The 22,553-nt window shown below is 33.1% G+C and overlaps 4 protein-coding genes and 1 pseudogene across 5 annotated transcripts; 2 read left to right on the top strand and 3 right to left on the bottom strand.

The window, feature by feature from the left end:
• The first annotated feature begins 156 nt into the window (after window positions 1-156).
• LOC111315530 (uncharacterized) lies at window positions 157-3,488 on the top strand. The gene is made up of 3 exons (XM_022917344.2): window positions 157-546; window positions 1,211-1,810; window positions 2,932-3,488. The coding sequence occupies exons 2-3, from the start codon at window positions 1,348-1,350 to the stop codon at window positions 2,979-2,981; spliced, it is 513 nt and encodes a 170-aa protein (XP_022773079.1). The 5' UTR covers window positions 157-546; window positions 1,211-1,347; the 3' UTR covers window positions 2,982-3,488.
• A 1,159-nt stretch (window positions 3,489-4,647) lies between these two features.
• Window positions 4,648-8,446, top strand: LOC111315112 (protein NETWORKED 2A-like). Its single transcript, XM_022916713.2, has 2 exons — window positions 4,648-5,116; window positions 5,509-8,446. The coding sequence occupies exons 1-2, from the start codon at window positions 5,023-5,025 to the stop codon at window positions 8,340-8,342; spliced, it is 2,928 nt and encodes a 975-aa protein (XP_022772448.2). The 5' UTR covers window positions 4,648-5,022; the 3' UTR covers window positions 8,343-8,446.
• Window positions 8,447-10,808: 2,362 nt separating this feature from the next.
• LOC149513059 (NADPH--cytochrome P450 reductase-like) lies at window positions 10,809-12,456 on the bottom strand. Its single transcript, XM_089749317.1, has 8 exons — window positions 12,316-12,456; window positions 12,198-12,274; window positions 12,023-12,092; window positions 11,633-11,782; window positions 11,477-11,554; window positions 11,228-11,350; window positions 11,030-11,143; window positions 10,809-10,889 (listed from the first exon to the last, which is right to left on the bottom strand). The coding sequence occupies exons 1-8, from the start codon at window positions 12,454-12,456 to the stop codon at window positions 10,809-10,811; spliced, it is 834 nt and encodes a 277-aa protein (XP_089605443.1).
• On the bottom strand, window positions 11,632-16,040 carry LOC111315529 (NADPH--cytochrome P450 reductase-like; annotated as a pseudogene). Its single transcript, XR_016330673.1, has 14 exons — window positions 15,568-16,040; window positions 14,799-14,858; window positions 14,622-14,698; window positions 14,460-14,535; window positions 14,267-14,350; window positions 13,954-14,021; window positions 13,641-13,689; window positions 13,242-13,436; window positions 13,052-13,143; window positions 12,626-12,851; window positions 12,382-12,461; window positions 12,131-12,274; window positions 11,932-12,044; window positions 11,632-11,782 (listed from the first exon to the last, which is right to left on the bottom strand). The product of XR_016330673.1 is annotated as an NADPH--cytochrome P450 reductase-like (transcript).
• A 257-nt stretch (window positions 16,041-16,297) lies between these two features.
• On the bottom strand, window positions 16,298-18,852 carry LOC111315528 (protein ECERIFERUM 2). The gene is made up of 2 exons (XM_022917343.2): window positions 18,310-18,852; window positions 16,298-17,414 (listed from the first exon to the last, which is right to left on the bottom strand). The coding sequence occupies exons 1-2, from the start codon at window positions 18,751-18,753 to the stop codon at window positions 16,548-16,550; spliced, it is 1,311 nt and encodes a 436-aa protein (XP_022773078.2). The 5' UTR covers window positions 18,754-18,852; the 3' UTR covers window positions 16,298-16,547.
• Window positions 18,853-22,553: the final 3,701 nt, after the last annotated feature.

The raw sequence follows: 22,553 nt of genomic DNA, 5'->3' as shown, positions 1-22,553 counted from the left end.
TAGAATTTACCAGGAAGTGGGCGTGGGTTACTTGAACCACCCTCACACGTTTTATATTTAGTCAAATCCACCGCCACGCCATGTCGCCATCCTTTCCATTCTCATATCTGACCAGGGATTCAAATTCCGCCACAAATATCGTTAATCAGCTACACCCAATCTCACATCAAACAACCAATCCCACCTCTCCTATTCGTCCATAACCATACATCTAGCGTACATTACTAACCTCTCAAAAACTTCCGCTCTGCCGACTGCAAAGAATAAAACTCCCTACCAAATAATTGTAATTATTTTATTATTATTTTGATCCGCTGTAAAAAAATTATTGGCTGAATCCAACATAAACCAAAAAGCGAGCTCTTTTTCTGTGTGGGGGATCTCTTTCTTTTAAACCACAAATGATTCTTGGAAGTGAAGGGAGAGCCAAAAACAAAAAGAAAAAAATTGTGAGGAGTTTGATTACATGGTCCTTTTTTTTCTGATTCGTTTGCTGACTATCTGAAAATCTGGGTGGTTTTTCTTTTTCCTTGGGGGTTTTTTAAGGTACTTTGTTTGTTGATTTTTGTTCTTTTAAGTTTCCATTGAATCATCTTCTTTATATTCGAATGTTGAAACACAAGGAACGACGTTTGGGTTTTTTCTCTACTTTGTTTTGCATCCATCAAAAGGGAAGCTTTAACTTCAAAGTCTTCTTTTTTTTTTTTTTTTGGTGTTTTAAATGGCTTAGTTTGAGATTCCTTTGAATTCAGTTTGTAATTGATTGAGAAAATGTAAAAGAAATTTGAAAAAAAAAAGGAAAATAGTTTTCAGTTTTATGGTTTTTTTTAATATCAAATTTGATAAATCTATTTTTAGTTGTAAAGGTCTGTCCTTTACTCCTTTCCCCTTTTTCTCTATTTTTGGTTATTTTGTTTGATTAGATGGGACCAGTTTATCACTTAGGATCTTTTTGTTCTTCTGGTTTATGTCTAAATTCATTTATTTTCAGTAAATATTGTCAAAGACTGTATTCTTTGTTGCCCCCAAGAAAAGATAAAAGAAACTTTTATATATTTTTAGCACAAAAATTGATATTGTGAGATGAAGACAAGGAAAATATAAGGTTCAAAAAGTTTAATTCAGTGGGTTGCTTTTGCTTCGTCTGATTGCTTGTGTGAATTCTGTGTTGAATGCAGTTTGTTAAGCATGTGATATGTTTTAAATGCAGAAAGTGCTGATCAAATTGCCTATCAGCTGATTTGGATTTTTCTGGGGGCTGGATATTAGCTATATTTGTGTTTCATATTAGAAATTTTTTTGGAGCCAAACGATTGGAACAGCAGCTTCCTTTGGTTGATTATATATATGGCTGTGGCATTTACTCAACTTTCATGGTGGTTATGGAGTGGGAAACATCAAGATCCTAGAATTGCTAATGGATCTTCTTTAAATTCTTTGCCAGATTCCAGTTTATGGGAATCGGATAATCTGAATTTTCCACTGGTTAAGACGGCTAATATGGCTTCTTCCTCCAGAAGAGTTAAGAGGAAATGGCATAGCCGGGAAGAAAGAAAGATTGATAGGGAATATGATGTAGTTCTTGTGTCATCTGATGGAGGGTGTGTTTCAGGGTCTGAGTCCGATGGTTCTGATTACTCTATTGGATGGTTGGAGCCTCATGGACCTGGATTCCAGAGTGAGGATGATTCAGACAACAGTTTTGCCGTGCTGGTTCCATGTTATGGGCACAGTCAGGATAATATGATGGAGGATTCAAAGAACAACATTCTTGCTGCTATTGTGAACATATCGGACAATTTTTCTGCTGGTAAGAACAATTTCTTACCCATATTCAATATCAAGAATATTTTTAACTTCCAATTTTTGTATTATTTGCTTAGCAAGTCAATGATATTTTTAATCTGAGGTTTAGATTTCAAGTCTTCGATACCATATTCAGAGGAAACAACCTGGAGATGAATTATGGAAATTCTATTTCTCATTCCCGAGCCTTTGACTTGTTGTTTAAGTATATTATTTATGAAACGGTAGTGGCTAAGACGCAGCAGGGCACTTGGCAGGTCATTGACCTGTTAGTAACTATTTATAGCTCCTGGATTTGTGAATTCAAAGCATATGCATCACTATAAACCCAGATGAAACTTCTTTAGGTTTTTGAACTTGTCCACTGATACTGTTGAATTGCTTGAATTGTTCAAGGGGTTTACAAATGTTCTGTTCAAGATTGCTTTTAGGTTTTGGACATTGAACTTCTCATATAGCGTTTTTTGATGACTTTAATGGTGTAATGACGGTTTGAAAACAAGGAGTTAAGTGATTTTGTGTAGTTGTGAGATCAATACTGCAATGAACTTTGAAAAGTTTCATTCAAAGTCTTGTGTGAGGTTGACCTCTTTCCTCTGTATAAACTTTTACGAAAAATGTAAATTTAAAATTTAAAGTAACCCTTAATTTGTTACTTTTACTGACTACTGCTATTTGTTCAACCCATTTAAACTGAATCTCAGATTGGTTGCATCACTTTTGTAAATTTAGGTTATATGTAGGTCACATTGAAGTCTATTGAATTTGTATCAAGGCATGCATTTTTATCATTACTTGTTTTCTGTAAGGCAATCATTGGGAAGCAATGTGCTTTCTTGTAGGTTTCCAATCATTCTCATTTATGCCTTGCTACCAAACCACAATCATGCAGTTCCAACCATTCTCCATTTTAATACTTGAAAGTTTTTTTTGTCTGCTTTGTGTTTAATGGTTGTCTTGTGGTGGTATCTGAACCGCTGCTTACCTTAGATTAAATGCCAGAAAATAAAGCTAGGCTCTCTTTATTTTTGAATGCATTCTTTTAAAGCTTTCTGGAATTTGCTGAAGTATATGCATAATGCTAAATCTGTCTTTGTTTCTGTGTTTAACTTTATCAATGTGCAGAAAGCAAAAAATATGTGGAACAGTGGCTCTCGTCTCTGCAGACAAGCTGATATCCTGGACCATTGAAGATTGCATATGAATCCATATTCTGTTGCTCCATCTGCTGGAAGAACATGGTCTGGGCTTTTAACACTGATATAAATATTGTATAAAGAGATTGTAGATAGTGTAAAATTTTAAAAAGATGAGCAAATGGTGGCGGATGGCCTGCTTTATTGAATCATTGTTGCTGATAGAAGAGAATCTGAGCTACTATCACCTGATGAGCAGCAGCAATAGCAGTTAAAAGGACGAAAATTGTGTGAATATTGGATTAGACCTGTCCTTTTCTGCTGTTTCCTTTGAGACCTGAAGAGGAAGCAGATTAATGTTCATGTGTGTGTGTGAGATTTCTTGGGAGATTTGGCTAATAAGATAAAATGAAGAAAGTTATATGCGTGTGGGTGTGTTCAATTCATTCGTGTAAATGTTGATGTACATACTAAAAACTGAAGCAGATTTATGCTTTTGTCTTATTACTGTAAATAATATGTGAATAATTGCAAGTGTTGTGTAAATGACACAAGTCTTACTTTCTCCCAACATATGGCTGTCAATACATAACTCTTTGGCGTATAGAAACACAGTACAACGACTTGTCATTGTACTTGTTGTCGTAGTTTCTCCTTGTCGATAGGATGACCAAGTGATTTTGTTACCGGTCCATGTTTATGATTAAGACATTATATTGGCTTGCGCTTTGATTAAGACAATACGAGCTGTGAGTGCCAATATCAAAATGGTGAACAATGGCAGTCATATATCAAGGATCTTTAATCTTCGATAGTTAATCAATCATGTCAATTATGGAGATACAAATTAATACAAAAATATAAATAAAAGTAATAAAATTTAAAATTTTTAAAAAATTTTATATGAATTTGATAAAAATAAAAAAAATATTTCGTGTTTAACGTGTAAATATGAATTATAATATGATAATTTTTATATTTTACATGTATTTGACATGAAATAAATATATATTTGGTACACAAATACTCTTTTTGTTTGCCAGGCAGCAAATGACTTCAGAACATGTACTGATAAGGTATGAAAGGAGCATGTATTAGAAGAAGACCTCGCACTCTCATTAATCTTTTTGACAGAAAAGATCAAAACAGCTGTATGATTCTGGTAAGAAGAAAAACCAAGAATCATAAATTACAACCTTAACCGAATCTGTTTGTCATATCAAACAATTTGGAAGGGCTAAAAACCGATTTTTATCCATTAAATATTCATCTAATTTTCTTGTTTGGGAAAAGGAAAAAAACACCAAGTATTAATCCATGAATATATGCTTAACAAGGAAAAAAGAAACAATGACAAGGATTAGCATTGTCTTTTAGACACGCTGTCTAAATGGTTGAGATCAGAATTAAATGGAAAACAAGATTTTGACAGAATTTTGAGCACTTATGTTTTTTGTTCAACTTCTCAAACATTTTTCTTCCCTTCATTTCTGTAACTAATCAAGTTAGTAACTTATCTTATTGTTTCTAAAAAAGTGAAAATATAAAAGGATTAGTTATTTTCATCCTTCATTGTAGGCTGAGATTTCTCATTGTTATTCCTTTTTATCCAAAAGCTCTAGGAAATTGGCATGTCTACAGACTAAAGTGACAATAATTTGTAATCTGTTCTTGTAGATGCCAATAATGAAAGAATAATTTGCAAATAAAATGAGAAAAAATTTTGTTTTTCTGGCATAAGAAATTATTATAAAAGCAAATTGTATGTGTTTTCAAACTTGAAAGAGGAACAGCATTACAAAAAAATGATAACTGAATGATGATTAGAGAAAATATGGTTTGCTTATTATAGGAAGCTGGGAAATCAAGGGCACTGGCATGGTGCCATTTGGACATCCTATTCCTATATTTGAGCCTGTCAAAGGATTCAACACATAACCCGGGCGAGCTATCCTCCCTTCCATCTCTAACCCATTTGGTGCGATTTTCACAAGCATTGATTCTTCATGATCATCACCTTTGTGGATGGAATCTCTTCTTCTTTTCCTTCCAGATAGACGGATTAACAGACAAATAAAGGATGTTGCGGAAAGCTGCAAGCAATGCATATTCATGGTGGTGGGCAAGCCACATCAGGACAAAGCAGTCGAAATGGCTGGAACAGAACCTTGAAGGTTAGCATTCTACCAATCTGGGCTTAATTTATGGGATTAACATAGAAATCTAGTTAGTTGAGTGTTCCGTAACTGGTTCATGATTTTCAATTCTTTGCCATTTGCACGGTTGCATGGTTTGCATGGATTCTCTTTATTTTGTTAGAATATGGCAATATCAAAACAAGCCTGACTCTTTTTTTGGGGTAAAAGTTGCTTCTAAAATATGTAATTCTAGGAAAGAGAAATGAATTATACGGTTAAAAGGGGAAAATGTGACGACATAGGACAACCAGAGGCCACTTCCTTTAAGTATTGGCAATAGAGAAAAATTGTACTGCTGAAAGCATACTTTGCTAAATTGCTACTATTTCAGCAAAGTAATGGTTAACATTGACAATTGAAAATCACAGATATGGAGGAGAAAGTCACAAGCATGCTGAATATCATTGATGATGATGGAGACTCCTTTGCACAGAGGGCAGAAATGTATTACAGGAAGAGACCAGAACTTGTAAGCATTGTGGAAGAATCTTATCGAGCATACCGAGCATTAGCTGAAAGATATGATCACTTATCAAAAGAGCTGCAAAGTGCCAATCGCACCATTGCCTGTGTCTTCCCTGAACAATTACCATTTTCCATGGATGAAGAAGATGAAGAAACTGCTAGCCTAACATCAACTTCTTCCCCTAGTCCTGACAAACCAGGTGTCCAAAAACCAAGCGTCCCAAAAGCTCCATTCCCAAAGAAAGATTTCAGAAGCCAGTCTATGTTGTTGTTGAGAAAGGGACAACTAAAGAAAGCTTATAGTTTATCTAAAGCTGCTAGATTTCCAATATCAGGGCTGAGCAAAAATGAGGCGCTAGAAGAAATAGATAAGCTTCAGAAGGAAATTTTAGCATTTCAAACTGAAAGGGAGTTTGTGAAGACCTCATATGAGCAGGGATATCAAAAATTCTGTGAAATAGAAGACCAGATAACAGAAAAGCAAAAGAGAGTAAGCAATTTACAGGAAGAGTTTGGCGTTTCCTCTTTTATTGATGATAATGAAGCTCGGACTCTGATGGCAACTAGAGCTCTAAAATCATGCCAAGAGTCCTTGGTTAAATTGAAAGAAAAACATGAACAGTCAACTGAAGAGGCAAGAGTGGAATCCAGAACGATTAAGCATGTAAATCAGAAGTTTGAAGCTCTCAGGAATAAATTTAATTCCCAACAAACAAATCAGCTAGAGAAGCATAAGTACGTGAGTCCAACTACGGAGGTTGATAACATGATCTACGAAATTGACAGTGTGGAAAAGGAGAGACAAGATTTGGAAGTGTTGCAGAAGGAGATCGAAGAACAGCTTGAAGTAAGCTCAAATGCCTCTCTTACAATGTCACAGCTTGTAGAGAAAATTGATGACCTTGTACAAAGAGTTGTTAATTTGGAAACTGCAGTCTTTTCTGAAAATTCTTTGGTAAAGAGATTAAAATCGGACACGGATGAGCTTCAGGAACACATTAAGAGCCTGGAAGAAGACAAGGAAGCTCTGATTGAAGGCTCAGACATCATGAACAAAAGGATGAATGAGTTGGAGGGGGAACTAAGTAGAGTTAAAGATCTTGTAAAAACCGTTGTAGACCAAAATAACAGCCTCAAAACTCATTTGACTGAAGCAAGCTGTAATTTTAATCATTTGTCTCTGAAGTTACAAGCTGTGAAGATGGATGAGGACGCTGAGAATACAGGACACTCCCAAGAAGTAAAAACTGTATTGGATGAGAAACCTGGCAAGGGAATGGAAGAACATGAAATTGAGTTGGCTCTTGATGATAGTTCAGTCTTAAAAGACACAGGAATTAAAATGGAAGGGAAGGAAAAAGATGTTTCAGCTGAAGGAGGAAACTATTTTGATCATGAATCAAGCTATAAGTTTGATGTTGATTCAGAAAAGAGTCTGGAACCGAGGGAAGAAGACAAAGCTGAGAAGAAATATTTGTCCGAGACAGCAAGCAGCATCCCTGATACTGAGATTGAGGAACTAGGGAGTGACGAAGGAGAAGAGCAACCAAACTGGAGGCAGCTATACTTGAATGGACTGGACGACAGAGAAAAGATTTTACTAGATGAGTACTCTTCTGTTCTTCGGAATTATAAGGAGGTAAGAAAGAAGCTTAATGACGTAGAGAAGAAAAACCGCGACGGTTTCTTTGAATTGGCGTTGCAGATAAGGGAACTGAAGAATGCTCTCGCCGCCAGAGATGGAGAGATTCAATCTTTACGTCAAAAAACGAGCTTTGCCGATGAAAATAAGGATGGGAGCTTTGTAGAACTTGAAGGACCACGTCTAAGCGCAAGCCAAGAATCTACCTTGACCTATTCTATTCAGACATCGCCACTATCTGTAGGACAGGGGAAAGCTGAATCCAATGAAAAAGTGGAGGAACCAACTGCACATGGAAGGTTCAAAGAATCTCCCAAGAAAATGGGAGAAAATGTTATGCAGGTAAAACCCGTAAATCAAACCCGTTCTGTTTTAACCATAGAAGACAAAATACGATCAGGTATTGATGACTTGCTGGAGGAAAATCTAGAGTTCTGGTTGAGGTTCAGCACATCTTTTCATCAGATACAAAAATATCAAACTTCAGTCCAGGACTTGAACGTAGAGTTATCAACACTGAGAGAAAAAAGGAATCAAGAAGGAAGTGGAAAGCGTCAACCTCTCAAATCAGAAGCACGCCCCATTTATTCACACTTCAGAGAAATAAGAACTGAATTAACATTATGGTTGGAAAACAATGCAGTGCTGAAAGACGAAGTGCAAGGTAGATATTCCTCATTGTGCAACATCCAAGAAGAGATAGCAAGAGCGACCAAAGCAAGTGGCCGTGCGGGAGAGACTGACCTCAGTGGATATCAGGCAGCAAAGTTTCAAGGTGAGGTTCTCAACATGAAACAGGAAAACAAAAAGGTTGCTCATGAATTGCAATTAGGCTTCAGTCGTGTGAGACAACTCAAGGATGAAGTTGAGAAAGTAATGGCTAATTTGGAAAAGGAACTTGGGACATCAGTATCAACAACTGAACAATCAGGGTCGAGAACAGGGCGGTCTAGAATTCCTCTGCGATCTTTCTTATTTGGAATCAGGTTAAAGAACAAGTGGCAGTCAAAGGGACCATCAATGTTTGCATGCGTGCATCCAACATTGCAGAAACAGCACAGTTACATAGAAGAACCTACTGAGCCCTCAGGATAGACTCCTGCCTCTTTCCTTCCCTTTTTTAACTTTCATAGACACCCTCATGGAAGATTTCTCCTTTCTTTTCTCACTTTAATTCTAATAGGTTCAATACTTTCTGCACATAGAATTTGATTATTAATTCTGGTTTGGATACCTGTACGTTATGTTATACTAGTACTAATGTAGAGGTAACAGATGTTTCTGTATATGATTTACCTCCTCTTCATCCACATTTCCTTGTCCTGATCTTGTCTGTTCATTCTTTCTTTCTCTATTCATGGATTCCGGTCTATGAAATTAAAATTTGGGCCGGAATAAGAATCAAATTCCTGTGGATTTGATTTTTTTTTTTTTTAATTTCTAAACTATCGTCAACTCCTAACTTATATTTACATGATCAAAAAAGATATCACATGCAAAAATTCTTTCAAATCCGTAATATCTAAGCACCAGTTTCAATATCATCCTAACTTATCCAAAGGTCAATTCAGCAGGACCTTTTATTTCTTGTTTGAAAGTAATCAGGCAAAAGATGGTTAAATCTTGAATCATTAATGCAGAAGTTGGCAAAGACTTTTAAATATATACGTATGCATATTTTCTTGCACGTACTATCCGTCCAGTAGATAATGATTGACGTTTCTACAGTGATGATAGTAAAATAAAAAGATTAGTATGTGACTCGAAAAAGGGTATATAAATTATAGAAAAGATTATATGAAATAATAATGTTACATTATATTTTTATTTAAATCATGATATGTAATTATATTATTAAAAAAATAATTATTTATTATATATTATATGTGATTATTAAATAATTAATATTTATTTTAATAAATTAATTATTATTTTATATTATAGGTGAAACTTTTACATTTTCTTAAAAAAAAGGTTTCGTCAAATAATAATGGTATATTATAGTATTTTATTTTTTAAGATGAAATGATAATAATTATACAATACTTTTACTTTAATAATAATATAATTTATCGTTAGATTATTAAATAATAATTAAAATATAACTCTAACCATCTTAAATATAAAATAAAAACTTTTCTTCTATTCCAAACGAAAGAATCTCAATTATAAAACTTACACAAAATAAATGTAATTTAATATTTTTCACTCAATTAATTCATACGTGATGTGATATATTGTTAGATTGATAAATAAAATTCGAATTCATTTTTTTTTAAATAAAAAAAATACACGAATTAAATAAAAGAAAAGGTTGCATGAATTGTACATCTTGAACGTTTGTATTACTCTTCAATCACTGTGAAATCTTAAAAAGAAGATCAAATTTCTTAAAAAGTTCTCTTAACTTTTTTTTTGGGTGATTGTTTTCACTTCCGATTTCAGAGGGTAGATCTCATAAAAAAAATAATAATAAAGCGATAATACAAAGTAACAAAGAACGATTAAGACAAAAATATGTATGGAGAGGAGTAATGTCCAAAAGAAAGGAATGTGGGAATCCAAGGAATGCCAAGCAACGACAACTACTTCTTCATCACTTCAAAATGGAAGTCATTTGATTTTCGGTAGGCCCTGAATCCGACAAGCCATCGCTGGCTGAACGTGATTAGGGCAGTTCTTGCAAAGATACCTATCTTTCCTCTTGGACAGCCCGCAGACAACTGCTGGTGTTTGGATTTCCCTTTAGACAAAAACATTTTGGGCAAAAAACATAGTTTGAAGGTGGACATCATGATCTGACACACTAGCTATTCAGAAGCTATGGAACATGACATTGTTTTTTTTCCATTTTATTTGCACTGCCAACCAAAGCCTCATTTTTCTAGTTTAAGGCACGTTTGGATGTACGGTTAAAAAGAAACGTATGTGTTGAAAACAATTGAATCTTCAGAGATTCATCAATAAAACGACATTTATGACGAGATAAAAATCCTTTTCAACGCACCTTCAAATGGGTATTAAGAGACGATAGAAGTAAACCACGAAGACAAGAGCAAAACATTCAACTTTATTTTATAAATTTACTTATCTTTTTTCTTTTTCACTACAGGTAACAACGAATATAAGAGCAAAACATTCAGCTTTATTTTATAAATTTACTTATCTTTTTCTTTTTCAATACAAGCACTTGAATTATATCATAAATTTGGCTATGTTTTGACATCCTTATAACTAGCTATCATACTGTTCCCTATTTGAATTTTGAATGAAGAAAAGGGGAGGTCTCAAAACAAATGATCCTTCTATTCAGAATATTATTTTGAGATTAGAAAAGAAAGAAAAAGGAAAAGAAAATAAAAAGGTGGATTAACATCTAGCAGATGGCTCTTATTACGAGCAAACCAGGTTACGTTCCCACTATCACTATGCAACCGGCTGCTTTTACTCCGGGAGGGCAGAGACGAACCAGTGAAAGAAGCTAGAGCTAGAAAATAAATCCACCACCACATTTGGCATGGATGTTTTAATGAACTGTTGAGAAACTGAAAATGACCACCATCACCGGACATCTCTAAGATATTGTCCTTCCATCTGGAGTTTCTTCACTATAGTCTCTGCCTTTGACGAATCCACACTTTCCTGAAATTTACAAGTTTTTAAATTGATGTTACTCTAAATCAATAAGTGCCAGGATGTGGTGATGGTGAAACAGTTATAAATTCACAATCATTCCTGAAAAACTTAAACAGAGGAGAAAATAAAAAAGACATAATCAATACCTGCTCCTGAACAATGCTGTGCAAAGTGCGATGAACATATCTTGCCATACCCTTGGCATCACCACAGACATAAAGATATCCTCCTTTAGAAATTAGGCTCCATACATATGCTGCCTGAATACCGAAAGCAACAGATACTATAGTGCAGCACTTTTATATCCTCAACTGTGATCTCTGTTGGTTTCTACTACTACTTACTTTATCGATCATCTTATGTTGAACATATTCCTTTTGTGGCCCCTCTCGTGAGAATGCAACGATGAGCTCAGACAGAGCACCATGTTCCACAAAGCTATTGAGCTCATCCTCATAAATAAAATCCTACTAAAGTGGCCAAAAAAGTAAATAAATAAAATCCTACAAAATGAATATCAACATCAGCAACCAATTACAAGACATGCTAATAATGTTGCTAAAAGATTATTAGTATCAAAATTGGATCCTAACCATTCGCCGATTCCTACATCCAAGAAAGAGTAGAGTCGGACAAAGCTGTGCACCATCTTCTTTAAGGACCGTTCTTTCCTACAAACAGTGATTAGTTAAGTTATTTTCTTCTTTTTAGCAAAATAAAAGAAACATGTAAAACAGAGACTAATAAACCTGCAGAAAACCTCTGAAAGGTGCCAATCCAGTCCCAGGTCCAACCATGATAACTGGAATTGAAGGATCAGCTGGTAGCTTAAAATTAGACTGCCTGATAAAAATAGGAGCCCAGCTACAACCATTGCTTTTCTCCAGCGGAACAGCATTCTGAATTTTTCCATACAGTTAGATGTCAGGTGTTACTAAAAGCCAAACTAATGTATACCAGTAGCAGATATCAGCAACCTTTGCAGAAAAACCAATAAGAAAATGAAACATAAAAAGGAAAGAGCAACAGAAGAGATTATGATCACTACCTTCATCCAGGTTGAACACCCCCCCCCCCCCCCCCCCCCGGGGTTGAATTCTTCCAGTTGGAGTTGGACCATAAACTAAAGCACAGGTTACATGAATTCTATGGGGTACAAATCTGCTAAAAGTAACCAACCTTCTTATAAATCTTAGGTATAAGATAATACTGCATATTATTAATATAGATAAGACAAATTCAATCACCTAGGGGATGATGAGATAGAATTATAATGAGGCTGTATACGAGGGGCTACTGCAGCAAAAAATACACCAAGGTTTTGCTGATGGGAACTCAGCCATAACCTCAAGAAGACTTCTCTGACTTCCAACAACCTGTGAGTACTCATCCTGGGAAAAAGGAAGACATATAGCACATAACAATAAGAAACAGGAATAAACAAACATGAACAGACAAAAGGGAGGAAAACAAAGGCAGTGCTAAATATCTTATCAACCTTCCATTGAGGTGAAGATAAAAATTTAAGTCTTTCTGCTTCACTGGGTTCAGTGGCAAGAGCAGCCAAGGCCATTAATGCTGACAACAAAAATAGTTTGGAAACAAACAAACCAGTTCTTTAAGCAACAAAAGAGACTAGAAGATAAGGCAGAAATGAGCTGGAAAATTTTCCTTCTTTTCAAGAAAAAGGTTTTTTTTTTTTTGGGGGGGGGGGTGAGTGGGGGTGGGGTGGGTGGATTGACCTTTCGCAGAGGGTTTAAGACATCTGCGTATCGTGCCAATGCTGAACGAAGTGTACAGGGACTAGGGAAAGAAGGTGGCAATGAGCTTCCAATGGATGTTCCATCGTCATTGTCAGTGTGTATAGAAAACAGAAAATCCAGAGGTTGACCCAATAATATTGCAGCTTCGCGGACAGTCTCAATGCAATTATCAGCATAAACACCAACATGATCTCCAGTTTCATATCTGGGACAGTTGAACTTATTAATTGCACTAAGTATAAGGTCATAAATCATAAGGCAATGTTATCTACTCTTGTAAAACCAAATCCATGGGAGTCAAAAGCACTTAAACACAGAAAAATGTAAATACTACTTGTACAGAGATTGATCCACAGAATCAATTTTTAATTTATAGTAACAAGCATTACAAAGCTGTTAACATACATGATACAAGTCCCTGATATGTCAAACTCCAGATGTATGCAAAGCGATCAGATTCAGGCTTGTGAAGCTCCCTCTGAAGGGCAACATTAACTCTGTGTGCAAATCATGCAACAGTAATATCAGAAAGGAAAAATAAAAGCAGCAGGGACGGGGGAGTGAGAAAACCAACACAAGGCGCATCTCTTATCACCTGCTTGGATGGTGGATGTCATGTGAAGCATTCCCATTTGCCCTATTTGAGTAATTATCCTCAGAGTTCATTGCAGCAGTATCATGAATCACTACTCTATATTCAGGAATTGCAGCTGTATAGGGAGTAGAGGCAGTATTTTCATCATCTTCATCCCTAAGCAGTTGATCTAACCCTGGCCATAGCAATTCTCTCCTAAGGGAGGAACCAAAAACGAAAAAAAAAAAAAAGGAATTACAGTAAAGCTAACAGGGCACAAGATTGAAGTCACTGTCCCAAGAAAAGCTCCATCTTCACCAATTTAAGATGATACTTCAGCTTCAATAAAAAAAATGCAACCAAATCACCAAGAGAGACAACAAGACAGCTACAGAGAACAACTGAAAGATGATTACATACCGAGCAGTAAAATCATCTTCAATACATTGATCATCATCACCAAGACCAACTTGGATAAGACGTTTAGCACGTGTTCACACAAGAAAAAACAATACAGTTAGTAATAAATGCATATCAATCATTCTATCCAATTTCTCAACAGTAAAGTTTAGGTGCAAAGAATCACATGGGCCACACCATAAGCTATTTTTTTCCTGTCAATGGAAGGATGATGGCCCAATGGTGAAATCTATTTTTCTGACTCTTATTTTTGAGGCAATTCCGGAAAGATGCTCAAGAGAATGCACATGGAATATGCTTATATGTATAGTACCCAAGAAACCTTGAGTAATAATTGTCATCTGAACTTCATAATTCCCACCCGACGTTGAAATTTTGTCTCTGCACTCAATAATAAGAAGAGTGCCATCAATTAAGTCAGAAGAGTAGAATCCTAGAATAAGTAAAATTGAAAAGTACCTTGTTCAGAAAGTTGCTCATCAAGCAACTTTGCTATCTATTTCAGGAAAAAAATCATAAAACTAGATTACACAATTGCAATGGAGAAAAACAAGCAAGCAATCAAAGTGTGCAATCTCAAGTGCCTCACTCAGTGGGAAGGTCTTGAGTCTCTGTGTCAATGTTACCTTATTAAAATGTTCATATTGACGGTTACCCAAGCCAAAAACACCATATGCAAGTTCTTGAAGCCAGGGCTCCCTTTCATTTCCCTAAAAGTTGAATAAAACAACGTAATAATGTGCATTAATTAACAAAAATAGTGAATGCTGGCATAAAACAAATTCTAAATTTGAATGTTCATTTGAGGTAGCCACCAACCTCCATAAAGCATTTGTAAAATCTAGCAGCATTACCAGTTGGCTCCCCATCTCCATAACTACAATGTCACACTCATCTATATTAAATGCCCCATAGTTTATGGAACACCAAAACAAATAAACAACCAAGAATAGTGCCAGTAGATGGGAGAATGAATCTTACGTGGCCACCATGAAAAAAGCCAAAGTCTCCTTTTTGAGCTTCTCTTCATATTGCTCATCATCCGCAGCATAATCATCCTAAAATAAAACATACACAATTTGATGAACATTACTGCAAATACTAAAACGAATTCTCAAGCAAGAAAAATAAAGTAACAGAATAGTTCCCTTTATATACCAGATCAACAACTTTAACAGCTGCTTTCTCATATCTTGCCTTGATCTCTTCAGCTAAAGTCTACAATAAGAAATTCTCGTATCAAAACATGAACATTTAAATAAAAACAGACATCTTTTCCAATCATGCAGCACCACATGCCAAGCACACAGTTACTCCCCATGTAGCTAAATTAGCCGCTATTGGTGACAAAACAATTAATAACAAAAATTTACTACCAAGAACTACTGACGCCACACCTCAATCTATAGTCATGTCCTGGTTTCTAAGAGTTCAGTGTGGCAAAAGCTGTGGACATCAAAACTTGGCAAAACGATAGTGCCACTAAATCGCCACTGAAAAAAAAAATTAAATAGAACTAAAGCTACAGCTAAATTCCCACAACCTTGGAGAGTGTATTAAAGGTACAGTAAACTTCAAATACTACCTTTAACCCTAAATTTCTTCATAAAATTAACTTTAAAAAAAAAATTCCCGTCATCTCTTTGCCACTTCTTAATCCTGATCTATATCATGTAATTAGTTATACCAGTAAACGAATTTTCCACAACAAATCAGTGATTAGAAGAATAAGCTTATTAGCAAATTGACATCAATTTTCGTCCTATTTTCCATCAGCAAAGACTTACATTTTCAACATAACATTCAAATCATCACACTCAAAAATCAAAATTAAAACTTTGCAGTTTCTTTTTTTTTTTTTTTAACTTAGCAAATCCCTCAGCCGATCCTGTCTGGGTGCCGTAAAAAATGGTAACTTTAGTATTACCTGAAGCGGTAACAGCGTCATCATCTTCATCACCCTTGAGAGAAATAGGCTTAGGTGTTACCAACGGCTTGACATTACGGCTCAGTTCAGAAGCCGATTTTTTCCAGAGAAAGACAAAGAGCTCCAGAATCACCGCCAACGACGTCTTTGCGATCACTGTCATAGAATCCGTTACCAAACCCCCAATGATACTCCCAATACTGATTCAACAACCTTCACCAAATCCAAGCTCGAACTCATCTTTAATCCCACAACAAAAAAAAAAACCAAATCCAAAAAATTAAAGTAACTAAAAATGAAAAATCTAGTGAAAAAAATATATAAAAAAAAAAGACCAGAAGAATTGGGGTGAGGGATTGATCAGAGCTGAAGAGGATGGAGTTGAAAGAGTGTTTTGGGAGAGGGACCCAAAGAGAGAAAGGCTTGAACAGAAAATTTAGGGGGGGCGACAAAATTGTGGGGCTCCGTACATTAATTTTTTGTTTATTTTTCGTACTTTTATAAATGCGCTTTTAATGGGAACAGCTTTCAGGTTTGTTTTCTGCTTTCCGTTTCTCGTGTTCGAATTCATTACAGCAATCGTTGACGAAGCCCCCAAAAAAAAAAATGTTTTTAATATATATATTTTTTATTAAATAATTTTTTTAATACTTTAATATATTCGTCTTTAAAGTGATTAATTTGCTTGCTTTTTCGAGGAGCGTTAACCAGTTATCAGGGTCAGGGAAAATGGAAAGAAAGTTTCATCATTGAATCATTTATCACTTTTCCTGGAAAAGTACTAATCTCACAACTGTGGTTACCGAAACACAATGGCGAGTAGTGACTGTTATTTTTTTTTTATCGTAATTTCTCGCCATGTTGACACCAATGGCACTATTTATTCAGTTACAAACATACAAGAAAATTCATATTTCTACCTGGCAAACCATGCATCTTCCAACACTTTCTTGGAACCAAATCTGAAATTTTAAGTTGCCTTAAGCAATATTCCAGTCATTTTCGAGTATATTCTTCAGCTTTTCAATTTGATATTCAGGCAGGGTCATGGTCACAATCTTCCCTTTGCCACCTTCTTTTTCTGGACCGGGAAGAATCAGAACAGTTCCCTCATCGCCAACTCCATTAATGGTATAATTTACAAACACTGGTTTCTTTCCCTTGAGTTTTAGTCCATAAAGATTTGCTTCTTCCAAGTCTACAAATGTCAAATTAGCACCATATACTATAAAATCTGATCCTTCCTCATTTCCTTGTAGCAATTCCTCAATCAGACCATTCTCGGGCATTCTTTTCTCAGCAATCAGCTTAGCAAGTTCGACTATTTCGCCCTTTGAGACAGAAAAATCTGCCTCGACTGTGCTCAATGTCATGCCATTAGTTGGCATTTCATTTTCTCTCATCTTCAGATAATCATTTGTACAAATTGTAACAATCCTTGGACCCGAATCCTCTCTGATTTTCGACAATGATTGCCATATTATGGCAGAAAGGATTTCGAAACAAGAGATATTATCGATTTGGCTTGGCTGATAAGTTGTTGATTCGATGTGGTGAAGTTGTTTTGCTGTGACATGGAAAGAGTGAGTTTCCATTTTGCGGTTATTGGCAGTTATCCAACAGTCACCAACAGGATCAACCTTTTTCAAGGAAAATGGTTTCCCGGGAATCGAAGGATTTGGGGATTCAGATTTCTTAGGATTGTGCACCTGGAAAGACTTTGATGGAATTTGCCCAGCCATGATCTGTCCCAACATATTGATGAAAGCTGAGGCTGAAAATGCATCTCCTAATATATGTGCCCAGCTGAGTCCTACTGACATGCCTCCACATTTGAACCAAGTGAGCTGATGGCAAATTAAAAGGAGGAAATCAGTTGATGTTCTCTTATATAAAGGAAACAGAAGTAAATCAACAAATTTCCTAAGGATAAAATTGTTAAAAGGAAAATTTTGAGGTTTTGGGTTTATAAATTTTATAAACCGTTCATACTTTTACCTATTTTTACCTCATTAAAAATTAAATTTAAAAATTTAACAGTCTTTAAAATAAAGATTCGATGTCAAAAAATATTAATTAAAAATAATTAAATTATTATTTAAAATTTTTTTTTGTAAACTTATAAATTTTTACTCTTAAAATTTTTAATTTATTTATATTAATTCATTAACGAGGTGAGACAAATAATTTGCAGACACTATGTATGTTAACATAGGAAATTTTTTAAGAAAACTTATCGTTTATGAAACATAGGAAAGGCAACAAATTCCAATGAAGGGTCAAAATTGGTGGATGAAGACTTATTTACCATCAGTCATGACTAAAACAGTAATGGTAGCATTTATTGTACGTATATCCCAAATACATTAACATCGAACCGCCTATCACATATTCCTCTAGCCTTTTTCTCCCTTCCATTATCATCGTCCTTAAATTATAATAAATATATATTATTATTTAAAATTAATCGTGATACTTTAATTTATAAATTTATAATTCAAATATTATATTAAAATTTTTTAAAAATTTAAATATTATATTAATTGTTTTATTATAATTTAAAAATCATTAATCACATTAACTTTATTATTAATTATGATATATATCTTGACTCCGGCTATAATGGACAAAATTACCGAATTTGGTGTTTAAAATCAGGCCAGGAAAATTTTGAAACTAGCTAGACTTACCCTGTATATATATGGCAGTGATTATAATAAAGAAAATTGTAAGAAATAATACCTGTACAAAAACCAAAGGGGAGAATCCCAAATCAGGACCAAGTACTTGGTTATATGCAAGTAAATGATCAGGACTTTGATGATTATCATTGGTTGCAAGCCATTCATCGATGGCCTTATCACAGTTAGCTTCAACAATTCGGACGCCACCATCGTTGCATTTAATAAACGGCCTGCCTGTTTCGGATCTCCGAATCCTCCCTGAGGTAGTGAAGGAGAATTCCAGCCATTGAAACATTGGTTCTTTCAAGTCACGGACGGACAGGTCCTGGACTGCTTCACTTTGGAAGAAATAAACACCCTTTATGTAATGGAGCTTCATTGCCAAGTCCATGTTAGTGAGCTCAAAGTCCTTGTTGTCGCCTGTTACTTTGGCTGGCACCACGGATGAAAGTTTTTGGCCCCAAACAGGGCTTTCCATGGCAGCTGCGACCATCGTAGGCATAAAGAAAAACTGTAACCCCGAAAAGAAAATTTGGGAAATAATAGGTTTACTCTTCCAAATAGAAACATATATTTATAATTATCCAAAACAGGATAGCAACAGCCGCTCAAGCCAGAAGCCAAAGGATTTGCTTTGAAGGAGCTCTGGATAGGTAGGCGGTAGTTAAAGAACTAATTAATGACAACATGTGATGTGTACACCAGGGCACTTCATATTTTTTTTAACCTCAATGTGCTTACAAGTTTTATAGTACTAAAGCTTCTTTTAATTACCTCGTGGATCAATCCTAAAACTTTTTTGTACAAGGCGAAGCCTGACATAAGATATAAACAAATTAAACAGTAAAATTAATGGAAATGAAAAGATTAAGATTAATATTAAATGACCGGAATTTTTGGGACCTTTTCATTTTGGATTCACTTCTACTTTTGTGTGATGCAATAAAAATCATATAGCACAATTATAATATGGTAAATAAAATTTAAAATGCTGGTAGCGTTGGATGTCATGTCTTGACATTTCCATTTTTATTAAATAAAAAAATCCACACAAAATCTTTTAAAATGACATTGAAATAAACGTTTCAATTTTGTATCTTGTCAGTATATATTTATCTAATATTCTAAGAAAATTATAATATAATTATATATATATCGGATAAATGCATTATTGTCAACAAAAATAAATATAATAATGAATGATCATGCAGGGTATATCAAATTTATATATTGAGAGAAACGAATTCTTCTTTCTGGCTCAAGTATAAGGTTGAGATTATGGCCACCTATGCTAATGCCCGTCAATGTTGCTCACAAAGCTTAAAGTCGCTGTCAGGGTGTAATTTTTTGCAGCTAGCGACACAGTAACATATGGGTTATGGCTGAGTATATCATTTATAATTTTTATAATATAATTAATAAATTATAATTTAAAATTATATAAAATTTGTCAAAATTTTATATAAAGTTTATGATAATTAGATAAGTATAATATTATAATAAAAAAATTTAAGTAAAATATTACCAAGCTATGAATGATTAAAGTGCCACGTTACTTTTCTAAACTATATCCAAAATTATTAATCTCTTGAAAACAAGGTGTTACGTAAATTCAAACTTTAAATTAGAATATATAAGATTTTATTACTGAATATTATTATAATTCATTAACACGATTAACAGGAAAACACATATATTCTTAAAATATATTAAAAAATAATTAAAAGATATAACATATGTTCAGTATTTTGCTATTGAAATTAAAAAACTTTATTGACAATTTATAAAAAATGAATGCCGATATATATAATTTTATTAACGATGCCTTATATTAAAATTAGTTAAAATAGTCCCTAAACTTTTAATTTAGTGGTCAAAAACGTTTAAAAAAATATTAAAAGCTTCGTTTAAAATCAGGCTTCCTTTCCCTCCTCTTACTTATACTAAAGTTTTGTCATCTTAATGTAATACAAAAAAAGTTAATTAAAATAGTATTTACAATAATATTATAATATATTATTATTAAATGTGGCGACTGATAAATAAAATGATTCAATGAATAAATTATTTAATATATAATATTTAATATAACATATATTGTTATTATTATTATTATTATTATTATTATTATTATTATTATAAATTAGATAAAAATGTAAAATCATATATCTAAATAACAATTTAATTAACTTTAACAAATACTTATACAAGTTTCTTTAATTATATCATATGTATATGTATATATATATATATATATATGTATGTATGTATGTGAATGTAAATATGTTTTGTCTTGTAGTATTTGCTTTTATTAAGATTGAACTAACAAAGGCACGTCCCTTTTGATTCAGCAACCATCAATGCTTGGCATGAATGAAGTGTAGGGCATAGATTAAAATAATAATTCAAGAGTATTAAATATGGTTGTTGAATGTTGAGAGTTATCAAGCGTGATTAATATTATTAAGATTGAAAATTCTATTTTTTTTTATTTTTTACATATTTTAGTTTATCTAATTAATTAAATATTTTTAAAATTTATTATAATGAAATTAAATGTAAAATAAAATATAAAATTTATTTAAAGTTTATTTAAATTTTATTTATTTATTATTCGTTTATTGTTTATTTATTGTTCGTTTATAATAATACTAATAAGATTATATTTTTATCATTTATTTTAATTTTATTTTAAGATTCGTTTATATTTATTTGGATTCATTTAGATTCGTTTAAGGTTTGTTTATTTATATTTATTTAGTTATAATTTATTTATTATTTATGAATATATTTATTTTTATATGATCATGAATATATTCATTTAATATTTATGAATGAATTCATTTAACTTAATTGAATCAATACTAATCAAATACAAATAATTTATTATTTAAACGAATAAACATAAATAAATATAATAATTTTTTTAATAAATATGAATCAAATATAATATTATTAAAAATAAATAAATAAACATATATATTTTATTCATTTATATTCAATTTATTTCCGATAGTAATATTTAATATGTGTGAGCCAATTTCACGTGCATCTTTTCCATTGGCTAGCCATAATCGACTCGACAACGAGGAAGAGAGACAGACCTTTCGGTCCGCAGGCCTGAGGCACCACTCTCTGTTGGAGCTAGGGGCCAAAATTTTTGCTGGATTTTGCTAATATTAACAAAATTTTCTAGCTCGTGGTTTTCATCCAATAATGGATTTTAATGCGATAACACCAACTGTGAAGGGAAGAGTTTGGTCTACCAAAGAAATCAATGACCACAAAAAACTTTTGGCTTTTCTTTCACGAAAAGGAATTCCCCAACTGTTCAAAAGGGTTGCATTTAATTTTCTAGCTTGTTACGTGATAACCACATAACCCCAAAATTCATAATTTTCTAACACATCATAAATAACTTTAATTTGATCATTTATTTATTCAAATCATGTTTGTTTTACATAATATATATATAAACTATAAAAATTATCGATTTACAGATTATATCAATATGCTTAATCAAATATATATTTTTTACTTTTTTATCTCATATATTATTTTATTAAAATTTTTAACCCCATCGTTTTTAATTTTTATGATTTTTTTATCATCATAAATTCATTTAATAATAATTATAGGAATAAATTATGTATGAAAAAAAAATTCACAAGTCAATTTTAAAAATTATTATTTATCAACCAAATATTAGCTTATATGACGCATGTAATAATCAAAATTTTGAAAGTTGTGGATTTAAAAGAATTCAAGCGCATAATATCTTCTTCAAATAAATTAAGTAGGGATTAAATCTATATTACAAATAAATATATGTTATTATGTATTTTTTATTATATACTTTTTAAATTTTTTAAATATACTTAAAAATTATATGCCAATTCTATAACACTGCAAATAAATAAATAAAATTTTAGTAAAGATGTATTAAATAATTTTTTTATTAATTTAGCAAGTCTATAGTTTTTTTTTTTAATTATATATATATATATGTTTCCTCTCAACTTATATAAGGTAAAAGAGCACATCGTTATAAATATTAAATTTAAAGCAAAAGGTAGTAATTAGATTAATTAAAAAAAAAAAAACCATGAAAGTTTGAATGTTGGACTCCAAATTATAGGAAACAAAATTATATATCAAATGCGCAGAAAAGAAAAAGGGATTTTTAACATACCTATCAGTTCAGAACGACGATTATGCGATCAAAAATTACATAATTTCGCTACATTTTTGGAGTTCAAATTTTCAGAATTTTCTCCTTTGTTTTCCACGTACAAAAATATA

This window comes from Durio zibethinus, chromosome 20 (genome assembly GCF_047325235.1).
Source record: "Durio zibethinus cultivar Kanyao isolate XHJ-2024 chromosome 20, ASM4732523v1, whole genome shotgun sequence".
Classification (NCBI taxonomy): Eukaryota; Viridiplantae; Streptophyta; class Magnoliopsida; order Malvales; family Malvaceae; genus Durio; species Durio zibethinus.
This window is presented reverse-complemented; position numbering and strand designations above follow the sequence as displayed.